The sequence below is a fragment of the Tetrao urogallus genome (genome assembly GCF_951394365.1).
Source record: "Tetrao urogallus genome assembly, chromosome: 2".
Taxonomy (NCBI): Eukaryota; Metazoa; Chordata; class Aves; order Galliformes; family Phasianidae; genus Tetrao; species Tetrao urogallus.
This window is the reverse complement of record NC_136814.1, coordinates 61598970-61614390: the sequence shown is the minus strand read 5'-3', so window position 1 is coordinate 61614390 and position 15421 is coordinate 61598970. Positions and strand designations below refer to the sequence as shown.

Sequence of the window (15421 nt, the reverse complement as noted above, 5' to 3'; positions counted from 1 at the left end):
GGCAGAAACAGATACCTTTGTACAGGTGAAAAACTTAATCTTCCTGCTACTAAGACTGGTAAATCATGAATTATATGTTGTTGTTGTTGGTTTTTTTTTTGTTTTTGTTTTTGTTTTTAAAGGAATTTAAATATTCTCCATGAAGTGATCCATCTATAAATGAAGGAGACCCAGATAAAAATAGTTACAATTAAATGGTGTAGAGTGTCTAAACGTTATATTAAGTCAGCAACTTTTGTGGCCAGCCTGACAAAAGCAGCTCTGAATCAAAAGAATCTATATCCCTATCCTGCCAGAGTAGTTAAAAATCTGTCACATTTCTACTTCATGTCACGGAGAGAAATGGCAATATAAACATCAAGTTCATCAATATCAACTTTATTTTATCTTCCTCCAGTGAAGACAACTGTCTTTACTCCCAGAAAAGAGGATATATTATGCAGGAAGAACAGCTGCTGAATCCAAAATATTTTAAATTAAAAAAAAAAAAAAAAAACAAAAAAAAAAACAACAACAACCAAAAACGTTCCAAACAATTAGTCATCCCATTCAGAAAACAAAAAATCTTCTAAGGAATCTGGGAATTTACCAGCTGGATCTAAAACTCCTATGTTCCTTATTCATTTTAGAGCACGGTGGATTTACTTAAGTAGTTAGGATTTACAGATTGTTACGAAACATACAATATGTTGCAGCTTTGGATCATTACCCCTGGGAATGTAATTTAGAAGTACAAACAATAATTATTTCTGTCACTTCTTCTAAAGAAACATAGACTTCTTTAATTAAGATATTCATAAGTGAGTTTTAAGTAGTTAAATGAGCTTTTAACTGAGAAAGTTTAATTCACTGAACAACCTATACTCAAGTGGTTCCATTCCCTTATGAATGCCCACTGACATAATAGATTAAAGAATGATATGGGAGCAACCAGACTCTGGCAACATCAGTCCCTGCTGTGCCTGTCAGCAGCACCAGTGGAGGACTGACCCAACAACATGGGAAACTACACACTGTTGGATGGTTTGTCTGCCATCAGAGCAGCTGCACCCAGTGCTTCCCACATGCAGTCTCAGTATCTTAGACTTCAGAGTCAAATTGAGAAGTCTCTCCACATCTGATAAAGACAGAGGATTTTTAAAAGATACGTGAAGAAGCACACTGAGTTACTCTCTCTAAGTCACTATGACAAGTATTATTTGGGAACATCATTTTGCCTGAGATAGGAGACTTCTATCAGAGTAAAGAAAAACACCTACTGGCTTGGACAGTGTCTTTCCCAGACTGCAAGGGCTCAGGACTCTCCCTAATCATAGCTATCATCTTTGTGTTTTGCTTTTGTTAATTACTGGAATCATTATTAGAATAGGCATTATCATCCCTAACATTCCATTGCAAAATGTTCCACTTAATAATGCATTATGTGAAATAACTTCTTTTGTTCTAAATGCTTCCTCATTTCAATTGTTAAGTACTTTTATTTGAATTTCACTGCTGCTATAAATCCAGACCCAGAGATGATAGTAAAACTACCTTGTAAAAGTGAAAGAATAGTTTAGAAGCAATGACTATTAGGAGTTACTTAGGAGAAACAATATGCACTTATTGAAAATGAGATTGCACATTAACAGACACAAGATATAAACCATCAACACACAAATGAAATCAACAGCACTGATGACAAATGGCTCAGGCATTTCTTGGCAGACAGTTGACATTTTATTTAAAGGTTCACACGCAGTCCTCCACCAACTCTTGTCTGCCAAGAAAAATTCTCTGTTTCTGTCACAACCAGTTAATTAAAACATAGTGGAAAAGCTCCCATCGTGAGGAAGCTGGAGCTTGCCATCAGGCCTCCCATCAGCCGCCTCTTCTCCAGGGGGAACAAATCAGGGGACCTCAGCTATAGGTCTTGGCCCCCTGACCCTTCACCATCTTTGTTGCCCTTCTTTGCAGGCTAATATTTTTACGTCTTTCTTACACTGCACTGCTCAAGCTCTTTCCTCTGCTGTCTACATGAGTCAGACATCATCCTTGAACTTCTGCTCATGCAAGGGGCTTCTCATAGTGAGAGAGAGAAGAATATCTCATCACAGATACCTCACAATAAAGAGACTGTGGTTAGAGCTCTCCAGGAAGGGGGCTGATTATAATGTTCTAGTAAGTTTTTGGTTACCCTTTAGCAGCTGCAGGGTTCGCTTTATGAAATTCTCTCAGCAGAACTGGAAATACTTCATCATCTTTCCTTCATTCTACATTCCTTGCTTTGACTAATCTAAGTAAATGTGGGGGTTTTTTTTAGGTTTTTTCTTTTTTAATCAGTGTGTCTTTAGAAAAAGCTTCCTTCACAGAATCATAGAATCTTTTGAGTTGGAAGAACTTTCAATTCTGCAAACACCCTTAGGTATGCTTATTTCTGGTTGCCAAGTTATTGTACAAGAACAAATGATTTCCCTCAAAAGCCAGAGAAGTAACATTAAGTAAAACAATGTTTAGTAAAGGCAAAGAAGTCAGCTACTAACTACCTCTCACTGTTCTTTTTTTTCTTTTTCCATTAAGAGTGAATTTGAAATGAGTTTAAGTGCACTTTTTTCTCAGCAAATTTTAAAAGCTAACATACAAACAACTGTATATTTTAAATCTATTAAAATTATTTTATCTTTATTTGTTTTCTTTTTTTTTTTGTAATTTAATATTATTTAATATTTAATGTTATTTAATGTAATGAGCTCAAAATACATATTTGCCTAATAAGTGAGAATTTTGCAGATGACCGAAAGTTATACATCTTTAGGCTTTTGTGGAGTTATTGCCAATAATTGATTCTTTGTAGGGAGCCCACTTTAGCAGGAGTGTCGGACTCAGTGATCTCTCAAGACTCCTTCCAACTCCTGCAACTCTCTGATTCTGTGATTTGGATTTAATGAAATCCCAAGATAAATTCAACTTACAGATAAAGAGTTTTAACTCATGATAATCCTGCAGTAAAACATTAGTATAATCCACAGACAAGGAACAAGAAGCTACGCTAGTAAGATTAAAGACTTGTTAAATGCCAAACTAAAATTTTTAAATATTACAATTCCTGTCACTTAGTATAGCCTTCGCTAAATATGTTACAGAAATAACTGTAAAAAAAGTGCTTCTTAATCTTCTCTAGAAACCATGCAAGTGTTGTCACAAGACCTATAAAACTATTTATAAGAATACAATAGAAATTAATGGGATATTAATGCTTTAAAGACCTTCACATGTAAGTATACATAAGCATACAGTTATCTTCTCTTTCTTAACATGTCTTTTCCTTGAGAGTCAATGCTTCCAGCTTCACAAAAGCCAGCAGCTTTGTCAGAGGTGTAGTTGATATGAGCTAAAGAACATGCTCCTAAATGATTTCTGAAACAGATACACAATGTGCCAAATCTACCACTTCCACAGCATAGTGGCATAGAGTGGCAATCCATAATTACACACTTCAACACTGGGCTTCAACTCGAAGCCCAGTAGGGACATACTTAGAATGGTTTCAACTGAGGAAAAACATAAACACATAGAGTAAGAGCTTAAAAACTTTAATACAAATTAACAGTAATAGAAGCAGTAAGAGCCACTGGCCAGGCCTTTACCATATAAGTCATATTTTCAAAGGTCTAAATAAATTTAATTCTGATAAATAAAACAGGTTGCTAACCTGAAAGTCAGAGATCTATCAAGATGATGACATTTGAAATAAACCACGTGAAAATATCTTACCTCTTCTCCTGAAAGGTAATAAGCTGAAAGTAGTCCACCAACAAAACGGATGTTCACTTCGAATACTGAAATTTCTGCATTCTGGTAAAATAAACAGACATAGAATTATTCCTTGATACTTTTTGGTATGAAAGATTCTCTGTACTGCAATTACAAGTTCTGATTATATTTACATAAAGTGGTTATTCTAGCTACAGTAGAAAAAGAATTCTTTTATTTTTTAAGTACATACACAGGCATTGAACCAGAACAGTAGGAAGAAAACCACAAAATACGTAGGGAAAGCCAACGTTATAACTTACAGCATTTTAGAGTGCTTCCTTCTCCAATAAAATATCACCTCAATTATTCTCATACAGTTTATCTTTTCCTCTTTTCCACTTAGATATGAGTCACTGTATAAATCCACATATGTGAGTACTTCCAGTGACTACAGGCAATTCAGAACTCACACACAAAATATTCTCTCAGATCATTCGTCCCACGCTACCTCACCTCTCACCATCTTGTTTCAGACATCATATGAGAAGTTCTTGGTCAGAATGTTTTTATCAAGAATATTTCTACCTCATTCTAAATGCAGATTATTCTAAACTGGGACTTGTAGGTAATGTGAAAATGAGTTAATTATATGTAATCGTGGCATCAACTCACTAGGAAGGAAATAATCTTTCACTGTGATAAATACAGACCTTACCAAGCTGGCCTGGTCTTTACCAATTACACAGACTGCCTTTGTTGTTTCTCAGCAGTAGAGATTCAGCCATTAAATCACTCGAAAAGCAGATGCTTGTTTGTCTTTTAAAATATAAATTTAAAGGAAGATTCTCATTCTTATGATCACTACCTTATCCAATTCTTGACCAAATAAATTATAGTTCTATATCAGTGTACAACATATAATGGGTTGTGAGAATTAGGGTAGTATGGTTATGTTGTGGTTAGACTTGATGATCTTGAAGGTCTTTTCCAACCTGAGCAATTCTATGATTTGATCCATCAAAGAGACATTTAGTTGAAAAACTAGTCTAGTGAAGCTTCTTCATTTCAGCTTTTGAATGTAATTCTACTTCTTATATTTTTGCACCTCTGTAGAAAACTGGCACTGTCCTTCTAAGCTTTCAGGTTCAAAAATAAGGCATTTGACGTTCATGTGTTCCTTTTACTTCTGTCAAGTTATTTTTCTGTTTCTATAGCTGTATTCAGTAGAAATCAATGCATAGTTGAGCTACAATATTTCCTTCTTGCTTGTAGGCTTTCTTCTCATTTATCTAGTTATTTTCTCCATTTTAAATGTTCAGATGTCAATCTTAACAGGAGGGAAGAATTTGCCTTCTATTTTCTATGGATTTGAAACTCCAGCAGACTACCTTAGCAGATGAAAACAGCACTAAGTTACTTATTAGAAATGTTTCTTCAGTTTTCAGTATGTATGGTACTTTGTTTAAGTAAAGGTATCTAAGCACATTACAAAGGGTTGTTCATTGTTCATCAGTTGTTAAGCTACAGACTTCAGAAAATACTCTGACACTGACGTGCTACAATGTTTGTTCACTTATCCTTAAGTAATAGCTTCCCCTTTAAAATCGCCTGTGCAGCTCCTCCTTTAAAAACTGAGAATATATTTTAATTAATAGAATCCCTCTGATTTATATATAATTCATATTGTGTATGTATGCACACACACACGTTGTTCATTTTTTTATGCACACAAGTATAATTCAAATAATTAAAGTCACATAGCTCTACCTATAGAGAGCACACAGCTGACATCACGTGTTGAGACTGCCAACTGAGGAGGCTTTCCTAGTGTACAAGACTGGTCAGAAGAGGTTTTTTTCCTTGTTTATCTATCTTAAAGGTTCTAAAGCTCTGCAGATTCTCCTCTTTTACTTCTTTCACAATATTTGTCTACTTACACTCTTTGGACTTAATTTGTAGTACAAAAATTTATCTGATATTTCTGCTTCAAAGTATTCACTCTGTGTCAGTGAATCCAGCAAGATGAAGAATGAAACACTTTTAAACAAGCATTCAGTTCAGCTTTAACTAGTGCAAAATTTCTATGCACTTTTTTTTTTTTTTTAATCTTATCAAAGTACATTGGGGATATAAATACAAAAATATTTAAATCCCCTAGAAATCTGAACTAACTAGTACAGCTGTTCAGCTACTAAACCAGCTACCTATGTAAGAACATAAGTTAGGATGTTTATGTTAATGAAATCCAGTGCAGACAATAGCTTGTAGAGAGCTGGTCTGACTTTAAAAAGGCTGTTCAGAATACACGATGATTAAAGGTGTAGCAGGGACAGCTCTTCCTTGGAACTTGAGCTACCCTTATCCCTTCAAGAAACTCCTACAATTTGTATTTTGCTTGAGAGACTGCTTCAGAAATTAATGTTCTTTCCATTACAATCCTGAGATTCAACACAGGCAAAAAACTTTTCTTTGATGTGGGAAAGTTGAAGCTGTAAAGAGGCAGATATTAGACAAGGGAATGAGTTCATGAGATATCTCAGATTGTTCCATTTCCTACAAGAACTGAATGAAATTAATGTTTGATTTGTTCCAAGTAAATTAAGTGATACATGAGCGGAGTATTTTGTCTCCAGAACCCTACATTCTACCTTTCTGGATGCAATATGGCCATTTAAGTCAGAATTATTGTGATCTTTCAAGGAACACAAAGGCCCGTTAGGAAAAGATTAGTATATACATATTGACATCTGCTTCTAGAATTCAGATATAGACAAAAAGAACCCTTTCAAGTAATCCTTGTATAACCTAAGTTGGAAGGGATCATGGATCATGAAGTCCAGCTCCCAACTCCACCCAGGATCACCCAAAATTCAAGCCCTGCATCTGAGATCACTGTTCAAGTGCTTATTGATCTCCAGCAGCTTGGGGCCATGACCAGTACCCCAGGGAGTCTCTGCCAGTGCCTAACCACCCTCTCAGTGGAGAAACTTTCCTAATATCCAGACTGAACTTCCCGTGACAAAGCAATGTGAATAAAGATTTTACTATTGAACTTCAAAGATTAACTGCACTGTAATCCTGCATGTTTGCTGAAGTGTTGATCTTACAAGACATTTCTTGAAACTAATCATTCTTTTAATGTTAGCAGTTTTCCAATACTTCACTTGCACACATCCTTGACCCTTTGTCAAAATCCTCACGTGAAACCTTTATACAAGATGCTGAAGCAGACATGATGAATGAAATGGACAGGCATTTCAGGAAAGGAAGATTCAAAAGCTGTTACGTTTCATAAGGTAGTTACTCTTAAACTCATTATACCAGGCTAGTAGTATAAAATCTGGAAATCACAGAGATTACTGTAATTTGCAAAATGGTTAGAGGTTGTGTAATTTCATATCAAAGAAACACTTATCTCTAAATGGAATGCTCACATGAAGAAGTAGTCTATTGAGAAAATTGAACTTGTCTGAATTTTACTGCTATCTCAACTTCATCCATCTTTTTGGTTTGATTTTTTTTTATTATGTGTTTAAAATGCCACATCCCTATCCATCACTATCTTTTCATGTTTTCAATCATAATTCATATACAGAAATGCACAAGTCTGTATACTTCTACTCAGAAGTCAAATCCCAAATAATGAATGCTATTTTTATTTTGCTTTCAGATCCAGATGTAGACAAATAACTTCTGAACAGCTTAACAATATTATAATATATAAGTAAAAGAAAAAAACCACTATCTTTATCTCCCAAGGTTTTTACTTTTTTCCTTCAGCTGAAGAAACCAGCAGTTATTTTAATTTCAAATTTCAGATTTCTCCTTCAAGCCTTCCTTGTATCACCGCATAGCTGATATGGGAAATGTTTCAATTAATTCTGTTATATCTAATAGGACTTCTAAGTCCTATTTATCTTATCTACCTATTTATCTCCTTATCTAAGGAGCAGTAACTGGATGTATTTATTTTAAAATGACTATGATGTTCCTTTCTGTGTTCATAGGTGTGGAAGTTGGTACTGACCAATTGGATAGATATAATTTATAAATAGATATAACTTCTAATTTCACAGCCTTTTCATGAGTATTTTCATTTAGATTACATGATTGTGTAAGACAATATCTGATATAACCTTGTCAGTGCACATCTGCTTATCTCTCACTGTTACTATGCAAATTCATCTTGCTCTAGCTGCTCTCCTTTTACAAAGTATTCTGAAAATATATAGATGTATGAGAGAGTGATATGTGTCTGACATCAGTGGACAAAGGGAAGGTGACCAATGTCAAACACCAGAACACACCTGGAATTGTGTGAGGCTTCTGACATGGTCCCCCACAACATCCTAATCTCAAAATTGGAGAGATACAGATTTGAGGAGTGGACTATTTGGTAGATAAGGAGTTTGTTGGAAGGTCAAAGACAGAGGGTTGTGGTAAATGGCAATATCACAGGCCTCCACCTGGACATGAGTGGTGTCCCCCAGGTGTTTGTCTTGGCACTGGTACTTTTCAATATCTTCATCAAAAGCATTGATAATGGGCTCAAGTGCACCCTCAGCAAGCTTGTCAATGACACCAAGCTGAGTGTGTGGTTTACACGTTAGAAGGAAGTGAAGCCATCCAGAGGGACCTTGATAAACTTGAAGGTGGGTCCTGGCTGAAAAACTGAACAGAAGCCAGCACTGAGCTATTGCAGCTCAGAAGGCCAATGGCAACCTGGACTCCATCAGAAGCTTCAACCAGTTGTCTTTGAGTTTAATGCTGAAGGCAATGTACACGTAAAAAATTCTACTTGTCAGATGGGCTCTCCTGGAGCCTTGTCTTACACAAGTGCTCCAGATTCCTAAAGATCAGTAATCTCATCCTCTGGACCATTTCCATAGCATATCTTTCTCCTGAAAATTTTCCTCTCCACAGTTATAGATCAAAGCCAAGATAGTTTTTATCTATGTTTTCTCATGAGAAGTAACCCTCACTTTTAACACAACAACTGAAGTAAAATTTTATTTATCTAGCATCAGATTCCACCTGGCACTCATTGGCACTGGTAGTTGCTCTGTCACTCACAATTCAATTAGGGAAATTACTGTGTGCCTTTATGTGGGTGAACATATTCACAATAATCAGGGCACCTTAATTTGTATTTTTTAAATAACTCATTCTCTTGTTTTTCATAAAGATCCAAATAAGGCTTCAATCCTACCAACAATTTATTTCAGTCTTTGTCATTGGACAGATTAATTCCCAACCTTTTTTTCCCAATCAGTTCTGTTCTTGTGTCATTATGAGTGTAATAAAATTTTGGCCATCTCATGTGCATTTCCATATATTATTCCTATGTACAAGGAAAAGTTATTTACACACAAAGACATCTCTCACTGTACAAGCATCCCTCACAAACAGCCTGTATCCTGCAGGTTAACAAGCCGTACAGTACAACTCCAGGGACCCTGCACTGAACAACACTGAATAATGCACATAATTCTAGACTGAAAAAATAGACTGAAAGGGACCATGTTTCAAGTGAAATGATTTGTATTTGTAGTTAAAGATTACTATTGAGTAATAATATTCCTGCACTTAAACACAAAGGTTGGGAACAATAACAAAACTCGGCATTTTCAAGCAGTCCAGGAAGTGAAAAACAGACATGAAGAATATTATAACAGCTTACGTTAATCTACAGTAATTTAACAACATTCCAGTTACTTGCAACTGTAGAAAGAAAGTTTAATTCATAGTCCACAACTGAAATTTGGTAGCAGTTTGCACTCAGTTCCCATTCACAAGGGAAGCAATTTTAGCAACCTTTATTGCAAGCATCAAAGCCTTATTACTACACAGCATGTTGTTTTAAGCTTACTGCTGTATACCCACACCAGCAAACAGTAAGACCTTAAACAGTCACACTGTTATGAACACTAGCAGAAAAAGAACTGCATTTAATAACAAATCTGCCAACATCTCCTTTTAACCTATCAAAACAATAGTTTGCAATCAAAACAAAATCAAGTCACTTTGAAGTCTAGTGTTTAGAGTGCACTAATAAGTTATATGGCAAACTAGTGAACAAATAGTCACACAAACCATCTTCAAATGCTGCCTTTCTTAAGTCTCCTCACTGACCTATTATAGTTGAAGTCCATTTACTTACACCTCTCACACATGGTTTTTGTTCCTTTTTAAGAAGGAAAGCTATCTTGTATTAGGAATCTTTTTGATTTTCTCATTTAAAGAGAAAGGGAAAAAAAAGAATGAAGTGCAAAAAATCCATCTGTCTCCAAAAGAGAACTTCAGATTATGGACTGTTAAAAGTAATTACTCCTCAGTCATAATGTCTACAGTTTCAGCACAGTAGGTTTAAAATTTGTAAATGCTGAAGTTTGAAATAAACAGTTTGCATTCTAAAAGTTTGTCTTATTACTTACTTCCATGCTACAGAACTTCTGAACTAAACGTAAATGCACAAAGCATTGTTAATTAAATGTAAGTAATATTTGGTATTCTGGAAAAGGGGCATGTTAATGTGCACATGGCAGCAGAGATGTATGTAATTTCAAGTTTTTGTACTTAAACATTTCTCTAGTTTCCAAAAGTAGACATACGATAAGCAAAGCCTTCAAGCTTCACGATGGTTTATAAGATCAGATAGTGACCGATGTCTGTAAACAGCTTTGCTTAAGACTGCTGGCAGGACAGAAGCCTTAATTGATCCTTGTCATTTTAACTATTCCCTTCTCTTCAGGCAGTTCCCCAACTCAGTACAGAATGAAAAGCTCTTAAGACTTTTCCCACAGCACAGCCTCAGCTCTTTTCTAAGGAGATGCATCCTGTGAAGCTAAGAAGGAAAGGTATCCTTGATGAGATAGATAATGCACAACAACTCAGTGCTCACACAAAATGTTAATTAGAGTCAAATTATCCACATAGACAGATCTACTGCATAGACCTCTTCTTTCCATCTGAGTAAGCAATCTTAACTTTTTATCATCCTCCATTTTGGCCAAAATAGAGCGAGATGAGGCAAACATAGCAAAGTACTCTAAAAAACAGCAAGGAAGTTATTTTAGTCAGGATTCAAATTCAGCTTTGAGAAATTTTCTAGTACAGGAAACAATTTTTCTCTTTGCCCAAACAAGCTCTTTTTTTTTTCTGCTCCACACCTTTTCTCTGTTCTGGTCCTGCCTCATTTCACCCACTTTAGAATGGTAAACAGGTCAAGGCATGAATCTAAGCACTGTTCAACATCACATTTCATTGTTAGCACTTTCTGGTCAGATTTTGGTCCCCATTGTTCCAGTCCAGGCATGACTGGTCAAAGACCATTCCCAATATACAGAATAGGCAAGTTCATCTTTCTGAGGTGAAGGAGTTCAGCATGGCTAGAGAGCAATTCATTTAAGTGTGGAGGCTGAGCTACCCTCCCTTCTCCAGAACTTTAGACTAATTTCATCTTCTGCATCCAGTTAGTTACAGACCTCTTCCATCTTTCTATCATAACAGAGAGGAGGAACAAAAGCAAGCCTCCAGCTCTGAGTCTTCCCCATGCTACTCCTGCTGGTTCCTCTGCCTCACCACTCAGAATAGGAAGACAGATCTGCTAGCCTCTCATCCTAGAGAAGATTGAGTGTTCAGGTACAGTAGTGAAACGTCATCAATTCCATTCCTTAACAGCTCCTAGACCTCCAGTGCTGTGCCAAACGGCCAAGCTCCTCCACCGCTACTTACTGGCTCCTGAACCCTTCCTATGTTTTATTTAACTTGTAATCTCTTTTCCCAAGGCTCAGTTCATTTTGCTTCACCAAAGTCTGATAGCCTTTCTTCCCTGGTTTGAAGTACAAGTTGGCTGCTGGTAGAGAAACTCTTACAGAAAGCTATGAGTGCTTTGTTTGTGTGCATGCCATAAAGCAAATAGGGAAAAATAAAGACAGAGAAGCACACAGAAGTGTGTAGTTATAGATAGGAACCAGTCAAGTTCCCTAGTGGTCCTGTGAAATATAGCATCTTTTTTCCTCAGTTGTAGCATGTGCTGAAGTCAGAGCATACCTTTTATTAACTGAAGATTAAAGACACATCCCCACACACATTTAATAGAAAACATAGCACACCTCTATGATGCAAACGTCATGGATTTATCCGCTGCTAAATGTCAAATATTTCTAAAGGTCTGAGTATATCTACATTTCTTAAAATATCAACAGAACAAGAACATGCAAATTCTGAAATAACCATTTTGCTTGATTGAAACTTCAGCAAGGCATCAAATACAAAGAATTTCAGTAGTTACATGCATAGATACTGAGCACTGCAATGCTCAGATACCTCAGTTTCAAAAACAAAGGGCAACCAACTCCGGTTCTAATGAAAACAGCCTCAGCTTATTGTACTGCAAAATGAGGTCGCTTCCAAACAAGTTCACTCACAAGTTTGCCAGGAAGAGTGGCATATACTTACCCAGAATTTTTCTTCCTAAATTGAAACTTGTCTATCTTTCTCAAGAAAGGAAACAGAGAATCCAGAAAATTTATTGGAGGAACTGAAATCTAATGTGAAGTAATGATGCCATTTCCCACTATGACATCTTTATTCTAAAAAGTCCTTCTGTGCAGATAAACTAATAGCTACACTACAAAGTGAAATTTGAAAACTTTTATGACCGCATAATGAGAATGATATATTGCTAGCCAAATGGTTCAAGACATACACCGAGTATCTGAAGTATTATAAATTTTTAGAGAAGATAGCTTCCAGTATCCAGCTGCATTGCACTACAATACAAACACAAAAGATTCTACCACAGATTACACTCACTGATTTTTTTAAAAAATATCTTAAGGATTTAGAAAGAGCAGTTCCAAGATTTAATGTATAGAAAATCTAATCCTATTTATACAAATTAAGGTCAAATATGCTTGCTTAAAAGCCAATTAAGTAGTCATTGCCTAGGAAATGACCAGAAATGTTTTATAATGCTTCTAATAAATAGCTTTTAAAGGTAGGTCTATGTGTCAGTTATTAAAAACCAAATCAATTTCATAGGAAAAGGGCTTATGAAACACATGTCAGTAATAATATACAAAATATTAAAGCAGAAAATGTTTGATAATGCCAGAAACATGGCTATGCTTTCACTTTAAACACTTAAAAAGAAAAAGGCCCCATGTACTTTGCATTAAGTAATTTCCATCTTTTCACTGTAAGACAGAGATACAAAACAGCATTTGAAATTGGAACTTAAAATGGAAAGCTAAACAAGTAGCTTCAGACGACTCTGACGTTAAACAAACAGATTATGTGACCAATATTAAAGTTGAAAGTAATAACAAATTACTTGTTTTACTTGTTACTTGTTTTAATTTCCTCACTCTAACTTGGGAAAATTAATTCAGCTCTGTATGACCATGAAGTGTTATGAAAACACTATGCAAGCTGCTGAACTCAGGACAGTTATTTCAGATACTGTTATTGATGCATTACATTATTATCTGTAAAGTAGTGTTGGTAAATCTGTTGGATTACTACAATGACTGACTAATGTAATACAAAATCGCAGACATTTTGACAGAAATCTTATAGCTTTGACTTATTCTTCCTCAGTAGGAGGAGCAGAAAAAGTAGGCAGCACCACCTATAAGAAGTTTGCAACAGAAAAAATAGCAAGACCTCTGAAAAAATAATGATTTTAATGTTATTAATGTAAACTTTAAGGGTTTTAGAACATTCCTCAAAGCAGAGCTCAGTTTTCCCTTTAAAGAAGAGATTGTTATTTTCTATGATATTTTGTTCTTACATTTTTTAGTTGTAGTAGTTATAATGCTAAGCTAATAAGAAAAAAAATCTTACATTATAAAAATTTCTACAGAAATATTCTTATGCTGAGGATATACTTAGTGTGTTGTTCAGACATCTGATGCTACTCAGAAGCACAGTTTAATATTCTGTATTTACATCATTAACATAAATATAAATGCACGCTAAATTGCTGCTTATATAAACTATATAATATCCTCTCTTATTAACACCTCTTTCTTAAATTGATAATTATTTTCAAGTATGTAAGAGAAGCTAATTAAACATGACTTTTTACATATTAGAAAGAGTACTTTGTTTGCAGAAAGTGTTTCTACCATGATGCACCTTTACTACAAGAGATTTACAGAGCTCAGTGCGCTGTGCCTACAATGCTTTTTATACTTTACTGGGACTACTCTGAGCAGTGGAGCTACTCCATTATCTCCCTGCACCCAATAATTATATTACATGCTCATGCCCACAAAAAAGAAGAAAAAAAAAAAGGACCACGACCAGCCCTTCTCAATTTAACTGAAGTTTTATAGTTGCTCTAGCTGTTCTGTGCAAGAACATTTCAAGAATAAAAGCTTTAAAAATGAACTCTCAAGTGCATACTTACCAGTTAATAGGATGATTTGTACATGCAGGTTTAATGACCTAGTGCCTCATGTGGCTAAAGCAGTTTGAGCTGAGCTGAGTTCAGTATAAGTCACGGGATTGAGCTTTACTAGAACGCTCAAAGGAATTTAAATGATTATGTGCTACGTGTAGCCTTCTCTAAATGTAAGTCTAACTTATGGAAGATTTCAGAAAGAAAAATTATTAAGTCTTTATGTAGATAATAAATAATGTTTGCATTGAAGTCCTGATAATTCTATCCAGAAACATTTAAAAGTTTGTTGCAAATTTTACAATGATACCCTTATTACCTTTTCCTTGCTTCAGTTCATTGCCTCCTGTCTACATAAATCTTTCAAACTGAAAAACTGCCACTAGGCAGTGCAGTAAGTTCAATACTTTCCTGCTTCTTGCTAGGTTCTAGCTATTGATAATCTAAATGCTGTAGCCTGATATCATACTTGCAATACTAGAATCCAGTCCTCAGTTGGTTCTTAGATACTAAACAAACCATTAAGTATTAATCATTAACACTACTTACCACATTAAAGTCTAAATTTTTTTCAACCCACTCCTTGGCTTCCTTGAATTCCTCTTTCATTTCCATGATGTACAATGTATCAAGGGCATCCACTATTGTTGCTCCTTGAATGTTACCTGAAATAAATAAATTCAGAGACTTACTTTCCAACAGAAGCTTTTCAGTTAAATCTAATTAATTCAAATTAATTCTAATTTCAAAATCCAGTTTTAATTAATCCAAATAAAAATGAGAAATATAGGCATTCAAGTGGGCAACTAGTAATTCACAGCCTTAAATTTGATTTCCATGCTGCTACACTATATCACAACATTTAAGTAGTTCTTCCACTAAGTCTGTTTTGAAGAGTAGTTCTAATGCACTGCGTTTTCAGCCATGGTTTTGCATTTTTTAACACTGATAAAACCATTCACTGTAAAATACAATTCACAGAAGATAATAAATCTCATTGAGAAATGATTGATCCTGAAAAAAATAATTGCTTTGTATTTTTATACTCTAAACTCAATAAAGGACAAAAATTTAAGAAGCAGATAAGCGATGATCACATTTCATTTAGGCTAGTCCTTTCTCAAGTATCCTCTCTGAAAAAAAAATTCTTTGATATTATGCATCATCACATAGCCTGCACATAATACCATTATGGAGAGCAAAGGTAATCGTGTGTACATCTGAATTTCTCAGCTTAGAAGACTGTCAGATGAAGAATTTTAGAGAAAGTTCTGTGTA

At 35.2% G+C, this 15421-nt stretch overlaps 1 protein-coding gene across 1 annotated transcript in view; it reads right to left on the bottom strand.

The window, feature by feature from the left end:
• MAN1A1 (mannosidase alpha class 1A member 1) overlaps positions 1–15421 on the bottom strand; it is a gene marked incomplete at both ends in the record, with an annotated part of 139699 nt that overhangs the window by 73705 nt on the left and 50573 nt on the right. Inside the window, 2 exons of the mRNA XM_079532451.1 lie at positions 3754–3834; positions 14693–14808. Of these exons, the coding sequence (XP_079388577.1) occupies positions 3754–3834; positions 14693–14808 (197 nt within the window). The remainder of the gene's footprint in view (positions 1–3753; positions 3835–14692; positions 14809–15421) is intronic.